Genomic DNA, 12,631 nt, shown 5'->3' with positions numbered 1-12,631 from the left:
AAGTTGTAGTGTAAATACTTGAGTCTGACTTGGGTATTTTTAGTACTGTGATATCTAACCTTAGGCAACTTATCAAGTTTTGTCTGTCCTACTGTTTCCGCTGGTGCTCCCCGGTGGAGGCTTACCCATTGGGAATTATGGATCAGAGTAGACAAGGTTATTGAGTTATAGGCAGACAAAGAGAAAGTTAGTCATCTCTGGCATAAAAATAAGTATGAGATTTCAAGTCAAAAGGCTTTCTGGGGGGAAAATAGAAGTGCCATGCAGTTATTTATGCTGTTTAAAGATAGATTTATCATAACCTTTCAGATACAACTTTTATTTCAACATAACATGTTTGCTGTCAATTTCCAGAGTAATCATGTGAAAGCATCTGTTTATACTATGTAACAGTACACTAATTTTTTCCTTCTGATCCCAGTCCCATTCCTATAATGCCACCTTGCTCACTGGCACCTAGTCATAACTCCAAGCATAGTGTAGTCATGAATGCTAGTATAAATAGCTGTTTATGCCATGTGCTTGCATCTGTTTGTGACACATAACATAATTTCTTCTTGTTTCCATCCATTTTGCCTACTCATAACTCCATGATGCTCTTTAACATGCAGAGTTAACCCTATCCAGTATTTCTCAGCCCAGGTTTTAAACCCTAATTGCCATAGCCATGGGAAACCATATATTAGAGTGTTTGCAAAGTGTAATATCTAACAATTGTTAAACCATAATTAGCTGTCAAACTGAGGTGAGTGGATTAATTTTCCTGTTGTTCTCTAAGGACACATCTACACTGCAGGACAAAAGTTGAATTAAGATACGCAACTTCAGTTACATCAATTGTGTAGTTGAAGTCAAAATAGCTTAATTCAGCTTTTGGCGCTGTCCATGCAGCAGGAAGTGAAAGGAAGAACACTCTTCCTTTGACTTCCCTTACTCCTCATAAAATGAGGGTTATAGGAGTTGGAATAAGAAGTTCTCCAGCTCGACATTATTTTGAAATAATGGCTTGCTGTGTAGACACACATTTTGTTATTTCAAAATAAAGTTAGTGTTGGAACATAAGCTTTTGTGGGCAAAGACTTATGAAGTGGGTCTTTGCCCATGAAAGCTTATGCTCCAACACGTCTGTTAGTCTATAAGGTGCCACAGGACTCCTCGCCGCTTTTGCAGATTCAGAGTAACACGGCTACCCCTCTGATACTTAAAATAAAGTTAGTTATTCTGAAGTAATGTGGCTGTGTAGAAGTACCCTAAATATTATAGCTGCTCTGGTCTCTCTAATGATGACCAATGGCATTTTGTAAATGAAGTCAGTTCAATTATTGCAAAACTCTTCCTTACTTAGCCACTCTACTTGTGTCATGAGACAGCGCTCCACATATTACCTGTTAAGTATCCCGATTTCAGGTGCCATCTCCCGACTTCTAGAGTGGCTGCTTGAATCTCTGGTTTTACAGATAGTAAGCTGAACTGCCCAGCAGATAGGGCCTGAAATCTTGCCTTTGGCAAGATCAAGAGTTTCCTCCACAAAGCTGCTGGTCTGTATTGCAGAGAGCCCAACAACAGGGGGAACAGCATATTGCCATCCACAGCAGGGGGAAGACAGGAAACCCTCTGCAGTCAGCCAGGAAGGGGGCTATATTATAGATCCCAGGACTAAGCTAGACTTCTTAGAGGGTTGGGGGAAAAGAGGAGTAGGAAACCACAGCTCCTCCAGAACTTGGGGGGAAAGTGTCTACTGCATCAGGGGAGCCAGAGAAAGGAGAAACAAGACAGGGGAAACTTGAGTGGAAAAGAGGGAAGGCAGTCAAGGAATCTTAAGGGATGATAGAGAGAGGGAGAGAGGTGGTAAATCTTTGTCTATGTCTAAACTGCAGAGCTTTTCCAGGATACTTCCGGTAACCCAGAAAAGCTCTGCTGTGTCCAAAAAACGTGTCTGCTTTTTTGGAACAGTTTCTGAAAAAGCAGACGTGTTCTTTCGGCATCGCTGTATTCCTCTTGGTGACAGTATAGATGGGCCAAATTTCAGAAAGCCTCTTTCGGGAAAAAAAGTGGAAAAAGATACTCAAATTGTGGTTCATAATTTGCGTACCTTTTTCCGACTTTTCCCTGCAGTGTAGACATAGCCAAAGAAGGGATTTGATGGATCTGGTCCTGTGGTTTATGTAAACAAGGCAACATATAATGATCAAATGTACAAAGAGTGCAGATTCTCTAGGACAGCTGTGGGGAATTTTTTTGGGGTTGGGGGCCACTGGCCCACAGAAAAATCAGTCCGGGACAACACCTGTAACCCACACACCTGGGCTATGTCTACACTCGCAGCTTCTTGTGCAAGAAACATGCAAATGAGGCTAAGCATGGACTATCTCTGAGCCTCATTTGCATACCTAATGAGCCGCCATTTTTGCAGAAGAGGCTCTTGCACCAGAAGGAGCTGTCTACACTGCCCCATCTTGCGCAAGAAAAACCCTCTTGCGCAATGCCACTACACTGATTATTTTCAGGAATAACGTCATTGTGCAAGAGGGTTTTTCTTGCGCAAGAAGGGGCAAGGTAGACAGCTCCTTCTGGCGCAAGAGCCTTTTCTGCAAAAATGGCGGATCATTAGGTATGCAAATAAGGCTCAGCAATATTCCACGCTTAGCCTCATTTGCGTATTTCTTGTGCAATAAGCCGCGAGTGTAGACATAGCCCTAGTGTGGTTCACTGTCCCATGCAGTGGCACCTAGACCACAACAACAGATAAAATCAAGAGACCTCTACACTACACTTAGCATGGGCTAAGAGCCAGCTGACTTTTAGCTTAAAAGGTAGAGGCTCCTGTACTAAGCTTCAGAGGTCCCAGGTTCAAATCTGCCTGATGGCAGTTGCGTGCACACACAAAAACTCTCACTGATGTGGCCCCTGAATATGACACTTCCCACATTCCCCTCCCACACCAGAACCTGGGGGCCCAATCTAGTAGATTTTGTGCTCTCTAGTCCTCTGGTTGGGCAGCAGGAGGGATGGAGCACCAGCATGGGCTTCCCAAAGCTGGGGGGTGTTCCTGAGCCTCGGGAGCCAGATCCAGTCAAGTCAGAGGCCAGATCTGCCCTCTGTGCCTCAGGTTCCCCACTCCTGCAAAGAAAAGGAGAAAATAAACATACGACTGATGTACATTTGTTTAATGCTCTATTGCAGTGGTTTTCAATCTTTTTTCATTTGTGGGCCACTACAAAATTTGTAATGGAGATGCAGACCCCTTTGGAAATCTTAAACATGGTCGGTGGACCCCAGGAGTCCATGAATCACAGCCTTTCCAGGACCCCTTAAACATAGTCTGTGGATCCCAGGGATCCCCAGCTTGAACACCACTGCACTACAGGAAGTTGCTCAGATACTACAATGATGAGCACTGCATAAAATCCTACACAGAGGCGTACAGATAGTTCGGAATGGCTTGCTAGTTCAAACTATCTAGCCCGTAGCACGCTATGTAGCCACGCAGCACGGGGTTCAAACAAGCCGGCATTTAAAAATGGCGCCGGCCGGTTTATGCAAATAAAGCCCGGGAAATTCAAATCCCGGGCTTCATTTGCACGTTTGGTATGCATACATTACCCCGCTAGTTCGAACTAGCGGGGTAGTGTAGACATACCCTGAGTTGCTAGCGCATGCTGAAGTTCATGCCATCATGTCTACAGGCGACCCTCACATTTACAACCTAATTGGTTCCCAGAAAACCGTTGTAAGTCAAGCCATCGTAAGTCGAACCCTTATTTCCCGTAGGCGCAATGTTATAAATGGCGGTTCCGTTCCTGGAAACCCATTTCATACCCTAAAAATACCAAAACTGACTACGGACATGGAGGAAAACTAAATAGTTCAAATAATGCACAAAAATAACTAAAAAGTGAAGACGGATGTGGCAGAGATGCGCTCAGGTCAAGCAGCAGCTGCAGACTGGTGAGTCTGACTGACCTTGTGCGTTTTCTGTTTTGGGATGACGTGTGGCGTCTGTGTTGTATGCTGTCATAAATACGAGCTGCGGATGTAAATTGGGGTTTTTTAGGAGCTATCTTGAATTTTAAAAATGGCTGTAAATCCGGGGGGTGTAAGTCAGGCGGTTGTTAAGTCGGGAGTCGCCTGTACATTACTGTTATTATAAGATTACGGCTAGCAGGGGTATGCCTATGATGCTACAATCACACCTTCTCTTACAGTGTAAACATATCTTTACTGAGAAAGGGAAGGAATATTTAGGTCTAATTGCTTTGGATGACTTTTTTAGCACCAAAGATAATAATTAAAGGGCTTATATAAAAATGACGGAAGGGAAGTGTTATGGACAAAAGGGCTCATTTTAAGGTAGGAATTGAAGGGAGGGGAAAAGGTAATGGTACTTTCCAAATTTAGCAAGCATTGCTGATGCCCCCAGAGCTCTGTAGTTGTCATGCCTATAGTCATAGCCATCCTATCTATAGGATGGTTTCAGGTGGTCATCCCGTTTCCCATGTCTTGGGGGGTCCCTCAATGGCCATCTCAACAGTCCTATGGATGGGCCCCCTGGGACTCAGGGTGGCATGAGGGATTACTAGGGGGAAATGTTCCTCCTCATCTTTTCCATCTTCTCCCCCTCTTATTTTAGCCCACTTTCTCCTTTATTTCTGATGCTTCTTATTTTTTCCCCTCCATCCCTCCCTCCTCACGACTTTGATGTCTGTGCTGTGGCCTTCTCTGCCTGTCATCTGTTCTTCAGCAGATTTCTTTTGACTCTCATGCTCAATAGAGCAATGGGACAGTTGGTCCTGAGAGCAAGGTTCTCTTCTATTCTGTTTGCAGAACTCTAAAGCACTGGTAGACAGTGCCTTAGAGATTAAGGATATGTTTCAATTTCCTGCTGCATGCTGAGCTAATGGAGCAGTGCGGCTCAGGAGTAGGACCATAAAATAAAAGCCTGTTGGTGCTGATGCATCGTTAACACCCTGCTTCCAGCAGTGTCTTCAGAGTAATGCTTGGAATTTAATTTACAAAGCTTGCTGTACTTCCCATCATATTATATTTTTATCCTCTCATGAGACCTCTCTTAAATAATCTTTCAAAACTTTCTTCTAGGAAACTCAATGTTTAGTATATACAGTAATTTCCAAAAGCCAGCTTCCAAGACTGTGTGAGACAGGGGCTGAAGATCCTGGGAAAGGAATCCTGGTTGTGAATTGCATTGTCTTTGATGCCTTTCTGGTTTAAAATATGGCTAAATGATTAAAGACTCAGTGCAACCCAGCAAAGCACTTAAGCATGCTTACCTTTAGGAAAGTGTCTACTGATCTCAAAGTTAAGCCTGTGCTTTTGTACCCCATAAGATGATTTTTCAGCCACAAATTTATCTGCAGGAATGGACACAGGATCGGAAACCGTGATTCTCCACCACTGTAGTCCTGAGCAATAATTTATCTCTTGTTCATTTTTAACATCTGCAAACTGACTGATTTACCAGCTGTACAGGGATAGAGTGACTGACGATAATAAATGGTTATAGCATTTGAACATGTTCTGTGTGTACTAAGTGTTGTTTCAGGGATGTGCTGCCGTGCAACTGATATTAGAGAACTGGTACATGTAAGATGGGAAGTAAAAGCCAGAATCAGTAGGAAAGTGTACTAGACTCACAGCTGCTCTTGAACTGTTCTAACAATTGCCAGGTCACTGGTTACAAAAGGGGGTACCCTTTAGGCTATCTCACAATGTACTGTACTTTGATAAAAAGAATGAATGAGGCTACACTAAGATTTATAAAGTCACTTTGGGGGAAGAGACAATTACTATATTTAATTTTGAAAACCCATGTATAGAAAGGTTTTACATTCCTTCTGTATCTTGAGTACCAGTGGGACAGAATTTTCCATCTAATATTGTCATTCTACATGTCATGGAGGAAACAAAGGTAAACACCACCTAATTTTCAGAGATTATCTGGCAGTAAGATTCTTGTGTAGCCAGAAACACTGGATTATAAAATATCGGTATGCATATGAAATCAGGGCATATGTATTCCAATACTTTTCATCCAAGGTATTGAATCCAATACCTCTTTTAGGAACTTGCTTCATGGCAATTTAATTTCCTTTTTTCTTTCAGTGTGTTTACACCCACCACATTCATGATTCTGCCTTTACACTTGCATTTTGTTTTCAGAGGATTCTTCCGAAAGCATGTCCTTTGTCAAATCAATCTTCATGTTTTGAATAATTAAAAAATTGCATTCTTTTCTCTACTATTTTAATTCCCAAAATATATCTAGTTGTTCCTTTCAAAGTATAAGATAAATAGAAAACTTTTTGAATTTTGAATCTGCCCTGACATGGTTTTTTTTTTTTTCTAATTTGGTTAATCTTTTATTTATTGAACTGTGCATATGATTTATTTGTAATTTACAATAATTATTTTAATTTTGTAAATTAAAATATTTTTTTCACATTAGTCTATGTTGGATTTGACATTTTTATTCATGTAATTAAGTCTCCTGTCTTTGTTCTACCCTGCTAACCCTTCCTGCAACTCACTTGCTATTTGACCTATGTATTAAATGCATCATATGTTTATTTCTGTGTTCCTTGAGATGGGGAATCTTGCCTCTTTTCTACTGATAAAGCATCAGACATATGCCATGCACCTTCTGATAACCAAGAGAATAGAGGGACTCTGAGAACTTGTGTAAATATTTCCAGGAGTTTACCTTTCATTATGTCCAGAGATTCCTTCTAGGGCAGCACTTAATTTGCCCTTGATAAGATTTTTATTAATTTAATTATTAATGGGCTACATAACATTGATACTTATAATTCCAGTCTCTCCAGGGAGATGTGAGTCTGCCACTAGCAGAAACATGTAGGCAGAAGTAGGCCTAATGTCTTCTGCTTTTCATTGGGCAGCTCATTTCACTGCTTTGCTTTTGTGGAAGATTACAGAGGTCACTGAAAGAAAAACAAGAGCCATATTATTAAGCAACATTTAAAATTCTTTCTCTGTTAACATTGGTTGTACCCTTAATGTTGCTCACTGTTTGAGTTGAGGTGTTTGGGTCAGGGATCATAGCTTGTTAGTACAGACGGTGGTTATTAAAAGCCAGGGGAGGCTAAGCCTCTTCTGGTGCAGCTGTTCCCCCCAGACTCTGAGTTTTGGTAGTGTGCACAGGGGAAGTTGTCTTATTATTATGTGCCATGCAGGTTCCAAGGTGGCTGAGGAGATAGTGTCTGCTACTCAGCTTCATCTCCAGAGAGATTACTGATGAACCGAGGAAGCTGAATATCAGATATTACCACCTCAACTTCCCCAGAATTGGCACGTCTCACGTAAAATGTTCAGTTTATTTGGGAAGAGCTGCTTGGGAGGGAGGGAGTGTCTCAGAAGGAGAGGTGTGACACATCTGGTGGCTTGCCTGTGGCTCCTCCCACAATAGGAAGAGTTGGAGGGGCTCAGAGTTCTGGCTGACCTGGGGCTCCTCTCACTGTAGGGCTACAGTAGCAGAGGGGGAATAGGCCGTTGAGTAGACAGGGTGTGGCTGGGAGGCTAACCTCCCCAAAGGGGGATCCACCTGCTGCCCATGATCTTTAGCGAGGTGAAGGCTCTATTTAAATGCCCCAATCTTTGGATTGACTGGAGCCTCTGAGACTGTGGTCCTTGTGCAAGCAAACTTATACTGAGAGCAATGAGGGTGGCCCTTCGTTGATTCTCTGGAGATGTACAGTATGTGGAAGTTGTGTTTTATTTAACCAAATTGAGGAAAAGGTGGGTTGCCTTGCCAGTAATGAAGTCTGGCAGACTAGTGAATAGAACGGTACTGTAGGTTTCTTCTCCTGTTACATTGCTAAATACTTATCTCTATAAGTCCATCTATGTATCTAACATTCCTGCCTTTTATATTTTCCTACCATACTCATTTTCAGCTCCATAGAATACTCTCTATTTCTTGTGTTAAATGGCTATACAGTAGGTTCTATCTTCTATGAAATGACTATAGAGGTGGCTGTATGTCAGTGGAGGAAGAGGTGATCCCTCTAATTAGCCTTTTCTCAGCCTTACTTGAATGAATGTTTGCAAAGCACTTTGAGATACTACTTAGAAAGATGCTATTGTTACGTTCATTTAATATCTTGATCCTTCTGTTCCCTGGAGGCCCCCAAGTATCAATTTTTTGGTTGTTCCAATATAAAATATGCTTAGTGTTGTTGTGTTTTTTGATAGATCCTCCTGATTGGGTACCAGATGAAGTCTGCAGCTACTGCACTGCGTGTAAAGCTCCTTTCACAGTAATTCGCAGGAAACACCATTGTAGGAGCTGTGGCAAGGTAATGACTCAGTAAAAACAACTGGTCTCCTGTCTGCTGAAAAGAAGAGCAGATTCGTGCACACTGCAGGAATTCACACTGCAGAGCAATCATGCTCTCATCAGCATAACAGACTTGAGACCAAGATTTTGTGAAGAGATTAGTGATTTTAGTTGCCTACATTTGTGGGTGCCCAATTTGACACATGAAAAAAGCCTGATTTTCGAAAAATGAGGAGCACTTATCCTCTCAAAATCAGCCCCTTTTAAGGGGTCTCAAGATGGGTACTCAGAATCAATACTAGGTTTTGAAAATCTTAACCTGAAGCTTTAACAATTTCCAGCAGCCCACACTGAGGGAATGGCAAATGTTCTAGCTTTGGGCACTCTGTGTTACTATGTCCTTGATTCTGCATGTATTTACAAGGCATACAGCATTGTGTACAAACTGCTCAAAGTGAGTGGAGGGTTGTGGGGGAAGATTAAGCACTAATCAGACTGTGATCCTGTGCACTGAACAAGTAATGAGTCTCCAGTTCCTTCTGCCCTTTCCCTCTTTCTTGTAAGTGCACAGGATAAACGAGATGAGCTAGAGAATAGGTGTTTCCAAGGAAACATGCATTTAGTACTTTCTTACGAGGTTACACCTAAGTTGCAATTTTAAAGATGCTTCAAGAGTCCAATTTTTGGAGTCCAACCAAAGTCTCAGGTATGCAAGCAGGCCCATTGATTTTAATAGCACTGTTCATGTAAGTAAAGAGTACACACATTACAGAGGCTATGTATGGCTAAGATGCAATTTATTGTGGTTACTGCCTGATGATGGCTTTTAGCTAAAATGCACTAGAAAGTGCCGTCTCAGACCACCTCTTCATTGCAAGGGACAGCCTTGCAAGTATCCCACCCTCAGCTTCCCCATCTCAGGATTCATCAGGAGTGCATGTAGGCTAATATCCATGTCACCAGATAATTTATTAATGTGGGCATCCGAAATCTCAAAGAGGATTTAAAAGACTCTGGCCTCAGTACTTTCTGTGACGCTGTGCTCTTGATTAGTCTCAGTCATTCCTCAGACTGGAAGACTCTTAGCACCCCTCTTCCCCAGAACTGCCTACTAGAGTGCAAAAGTAGCAATAACACAAACCGTGTCCACCCACCTATAAAAAGTCTCATATCCCTTGTTGGTCTTTCCTCACTCCCTGCTACCTTACAGGACAGTGGCTTCAGGGGTGTACCCCCAGGCCTTCCTCTTGCTCCAAAGTCTCCTCTTCTCACTACCCAGGCCTCCTGGTTTCTGTTCTATCTCCTTCCCAAAGAGTGCTTACAGAGCTTTCTCCTCTCCTCCCTGTCTCTCTCAGGGAGTGAGAGCTCCTTGTCTGCTCTTTCTGTCCCCTTCCTGCTGACTCTCAGCTCAGGCCTCCCTCCACCAGGACGCAGATGCTGTCTCTTAAACCCAACTGGGGGTTGGCTGACCAGGCACAGGTCTACTGGCCTCTTCCTTCTTCCAGGGCCTGGGATAGTGTTGTTTCCTAGTTCTAACACCTCACAGAGGAAGGGCCATGTACACAATTTTCTCTCTTCTTTTTTAAGAAAATAAATATAATCACATCAAATGCAAAAAAAAAAAAGTAAAGTGGAATCAATCTCTCTTGTATTTTTCAGATCTTCTGCTCTCGCTGTTCTTCTCACTCTGCTCCATTACCTCGCTATGGTCAGATGAAGCCTGTCCGTGTTTGCACACACTGTTATATGTTCCATGTCACTCCTTTCTACAGTGACAAAGCTGGTGTCTGACATAATAAACTAGTGTTGTACCTACTGGAGTCTTATATGGACTGATGTTACATTTGATCTAAGCCAAGAATTAACTTGAAAGAAAGGCCTTGTGTGAGCATATGGGCATTGATATCCATTATTATAAATTTTGTACAGGCAGTTTTTATTGCATTTTATTAAGCTGCTGAAGGGAAGCATGAAGTGTCTGTAGCTGTTAGGCTACAGTACAGTCTTCCATAAACTTATAATGTTAAAGTTACGATGCCATATGCAGAATAAAACTCACTTCGTGGAAAGAAATAGGGGTCAGAGAACCGAACAAACATTGGTACGTTGCTACTTATTTTTACATACCTGGTTAACTCTAACTTACTCATCACAGTAAATCATTTTCAAATCTAAAGACGCTTCTATGTGTGAAGGTCAGCTCTTTTCCTTCTATTGTTATTTAGCTTTTCCATTACTGGATATAAGCTATCTAAGCTAACATTAACTGAGGCAAAATATTTCAAACTTACATTCAGGATCCATGTAGGCAAAATTCTCTTTGAACCAAATAGGAAGAACTGAAATTTCCAGAGTAATAAATTTCAGTTACCTTTTATTTATTCATCACAGCAATAACTCAGTATCTTCTAAACATGAATTCTTACATCTTTAAATTCTATATAATTTCTGGTGTTTGAAGTTGTTTCCAGGAAGCATTGTCAAACCAATGTGTGATTATAAAATATAATTTATAAGAGACTTTGGTTTGCAATATCAATAATAAAATAATAATTAAAAAGCAGTTCCATTAATTCAACAAATTAATGAATTGCTGTTTAAAAAACCCAACATATTTTTGGAAAAATTAAATATTATAAGTGTCACGTGTTACAGAACTTATTCCAAGATGTGTTTTTTAAATTTTAACTGATTTTCTAACAGCAAACATTAAACGATGCTTTATATTTTTATTCAAAAGTTCTGAAATATTGACCTAGCCTATGAAGTTTCTTATTGTCCATAATTGGCTGAATAATTTTATAAATATTTCATTCTCTTACTTTTAAATCACCCATGCTAATGCTTCAGGAGACATTTACATTTATTTTAAACACCGTGGACTGATTTTGGTTCTCCTGGAATTGGAAAAAAATCACATAGATTAATGCAATGATCTTGCACAAAGAGCTGTGTGAATACTAGATTTTCAAAGGTGTTTCGGCATGGTCTGAGTCCACCACATTAAAAGAACAATGCAGGGGCTCTGAGGTTAGAGAGGAAATTACAGCAAGAATTTTTTGCGGTATCCCATTTGGTGACTTGCAGTATTACACGGTGTTTCAAGTCGACTGATAGAGGATAACGAAGTTGTTTGTGCTAATTTGCTCAAGAAGTGTCCTCATTTAAAATGATAAAGCAAAAACATGTCAGTGTTGGAGTGTGCATGTACATTTCCTTTGCTTTGTTGTTTTATATCCAATGCAAATGAGCCATAGAGGGGTTTAACAGCTTGTTAAAATTGCTGCCGTTTGAATCATATTAAACAGCTTCACTAGTTTAAGTGAAATGCACAAGTCTTAGGAAGCTTGCTCTGGATAAATTCAGCTTTGGTATGTTCCCCTCGTTTTGTTTATACATGCTTTTTGCAAAGTCACTTTCTCATAATCCTCAGATTGAACTATCACCTTCACCAGAGTTTAGCTGGGCTCAGGGTGGGTAGCTTAGATGTGAGGTGGGTCATATGGTACAAGCAGTGATACTTATTCAGGCTTAAATCTCAGGCTTCACATTGCAATGATGATTGCAGTTTTATTTTTTGAGAAATAACAAATCTAATGCTTCTTTTATAGGACAAAAAAATAAAATACAACTAACTTCAATTGTGAAATAAATATGCACAAAAGTTGCTTCTGTGAAAAAATCTTATTTAATGGACTGAATATTATTTATTCAAGCTTGTTTTTATTTTGTAAATGCTGTAATTCAGAATCATTTCCATAAATATGATATTTAAGGATCTCAGACACTATAGTTTCTTATGTAAATACAAACTCCTATTTCTCTTACTGAAAAGCACAATGACTATATCAATACTAAAATGCATTTGCCTCAAGGAAGACTTTCGTCTGTAATCTCTTCAGATAATTAAAATGTCAAGACTTTTTACTTCCATGTGCTGGATTCTTGTTTCATTTATCGGTCTGTTTACATACAATGACAGTTATCCTATTAAAGAAATCTATGTAAGTCCATTTATCCTGTACCCAATGTACAGGTTACAAAGACGAAACAAAAGTTTTAAACTTTTAGGGAAAATTTACCACTGTGCAGAGAGAAAGCAAAATGTCTATTTAATATTCAGGTCTTAAATGGGACATGGGTCCTTGTGCTGGTGTTCTGTATGGGGCTGGATCTATGTCCTTATGTGCAATGGTTTCTTCACTAGGTCAGCCAGTGTCAGACTGAAATAATCAATTTCATGAATGACTCAAATCTGCTGTAAGAATAATCTTCCCTGGATTTACCTGAAGTGTTCTTTATACATATACAGCCATAGAT

At 40.6% G+C, this 12,631-nt stretch overlaps 1 protein-coding gene across 5 annotated transcripts in view; it reads left to right on the top strand.

Moving 5' to 3' along the window:
* Positions 1 to 12,631, top strand: part of ZFYVE28 (zinc finger FYVE-type containing 28) — a 275,487-nt gene that overhangs the window by 243,738 nt on the left and 19,118 nt on the right. For 3 of the 5 annotated variants that reach the window (XM_075930868.2, XM_075930867.2, XM_075930866.2), the window contains one exon: positions 8,227 to 8,330. In XM_075930868.2, the coding sequence (XP_075786983.2) occupies positions 8,227 to 8,330 (104 nt within the window). Of the gene's footprint in view, positions 1 to 8,226; positions 8,331 to 9,970; positions 12,245 to 12,631 lie in introns of those variants that run through there. The other 2 variants (XM_075930870.2, XM_025190505.3) reach the window with 1 other exon arrangement.

Source organism: Pelodiscus sinensis, chromosome 4 (genome assembly GCF_052426305.1).
Source record: "Pelodiscus sinensis isolate ZL-2025 chromosome 4, ASM5242630v1, whole genome shotgun sequence".
In the NCBI taxonomy this organism is placed as follows: domain Eukaryota; kingdom Metazoa; phylum Chordata; order Testudines; family Trionychidae; genus Pelodiscus; species Pelodiscus sinensis.
Note: the sequence above shows the minus strand (reverse complement) of the source record. Positions and strands in the feature narration are given on the sequence as shown.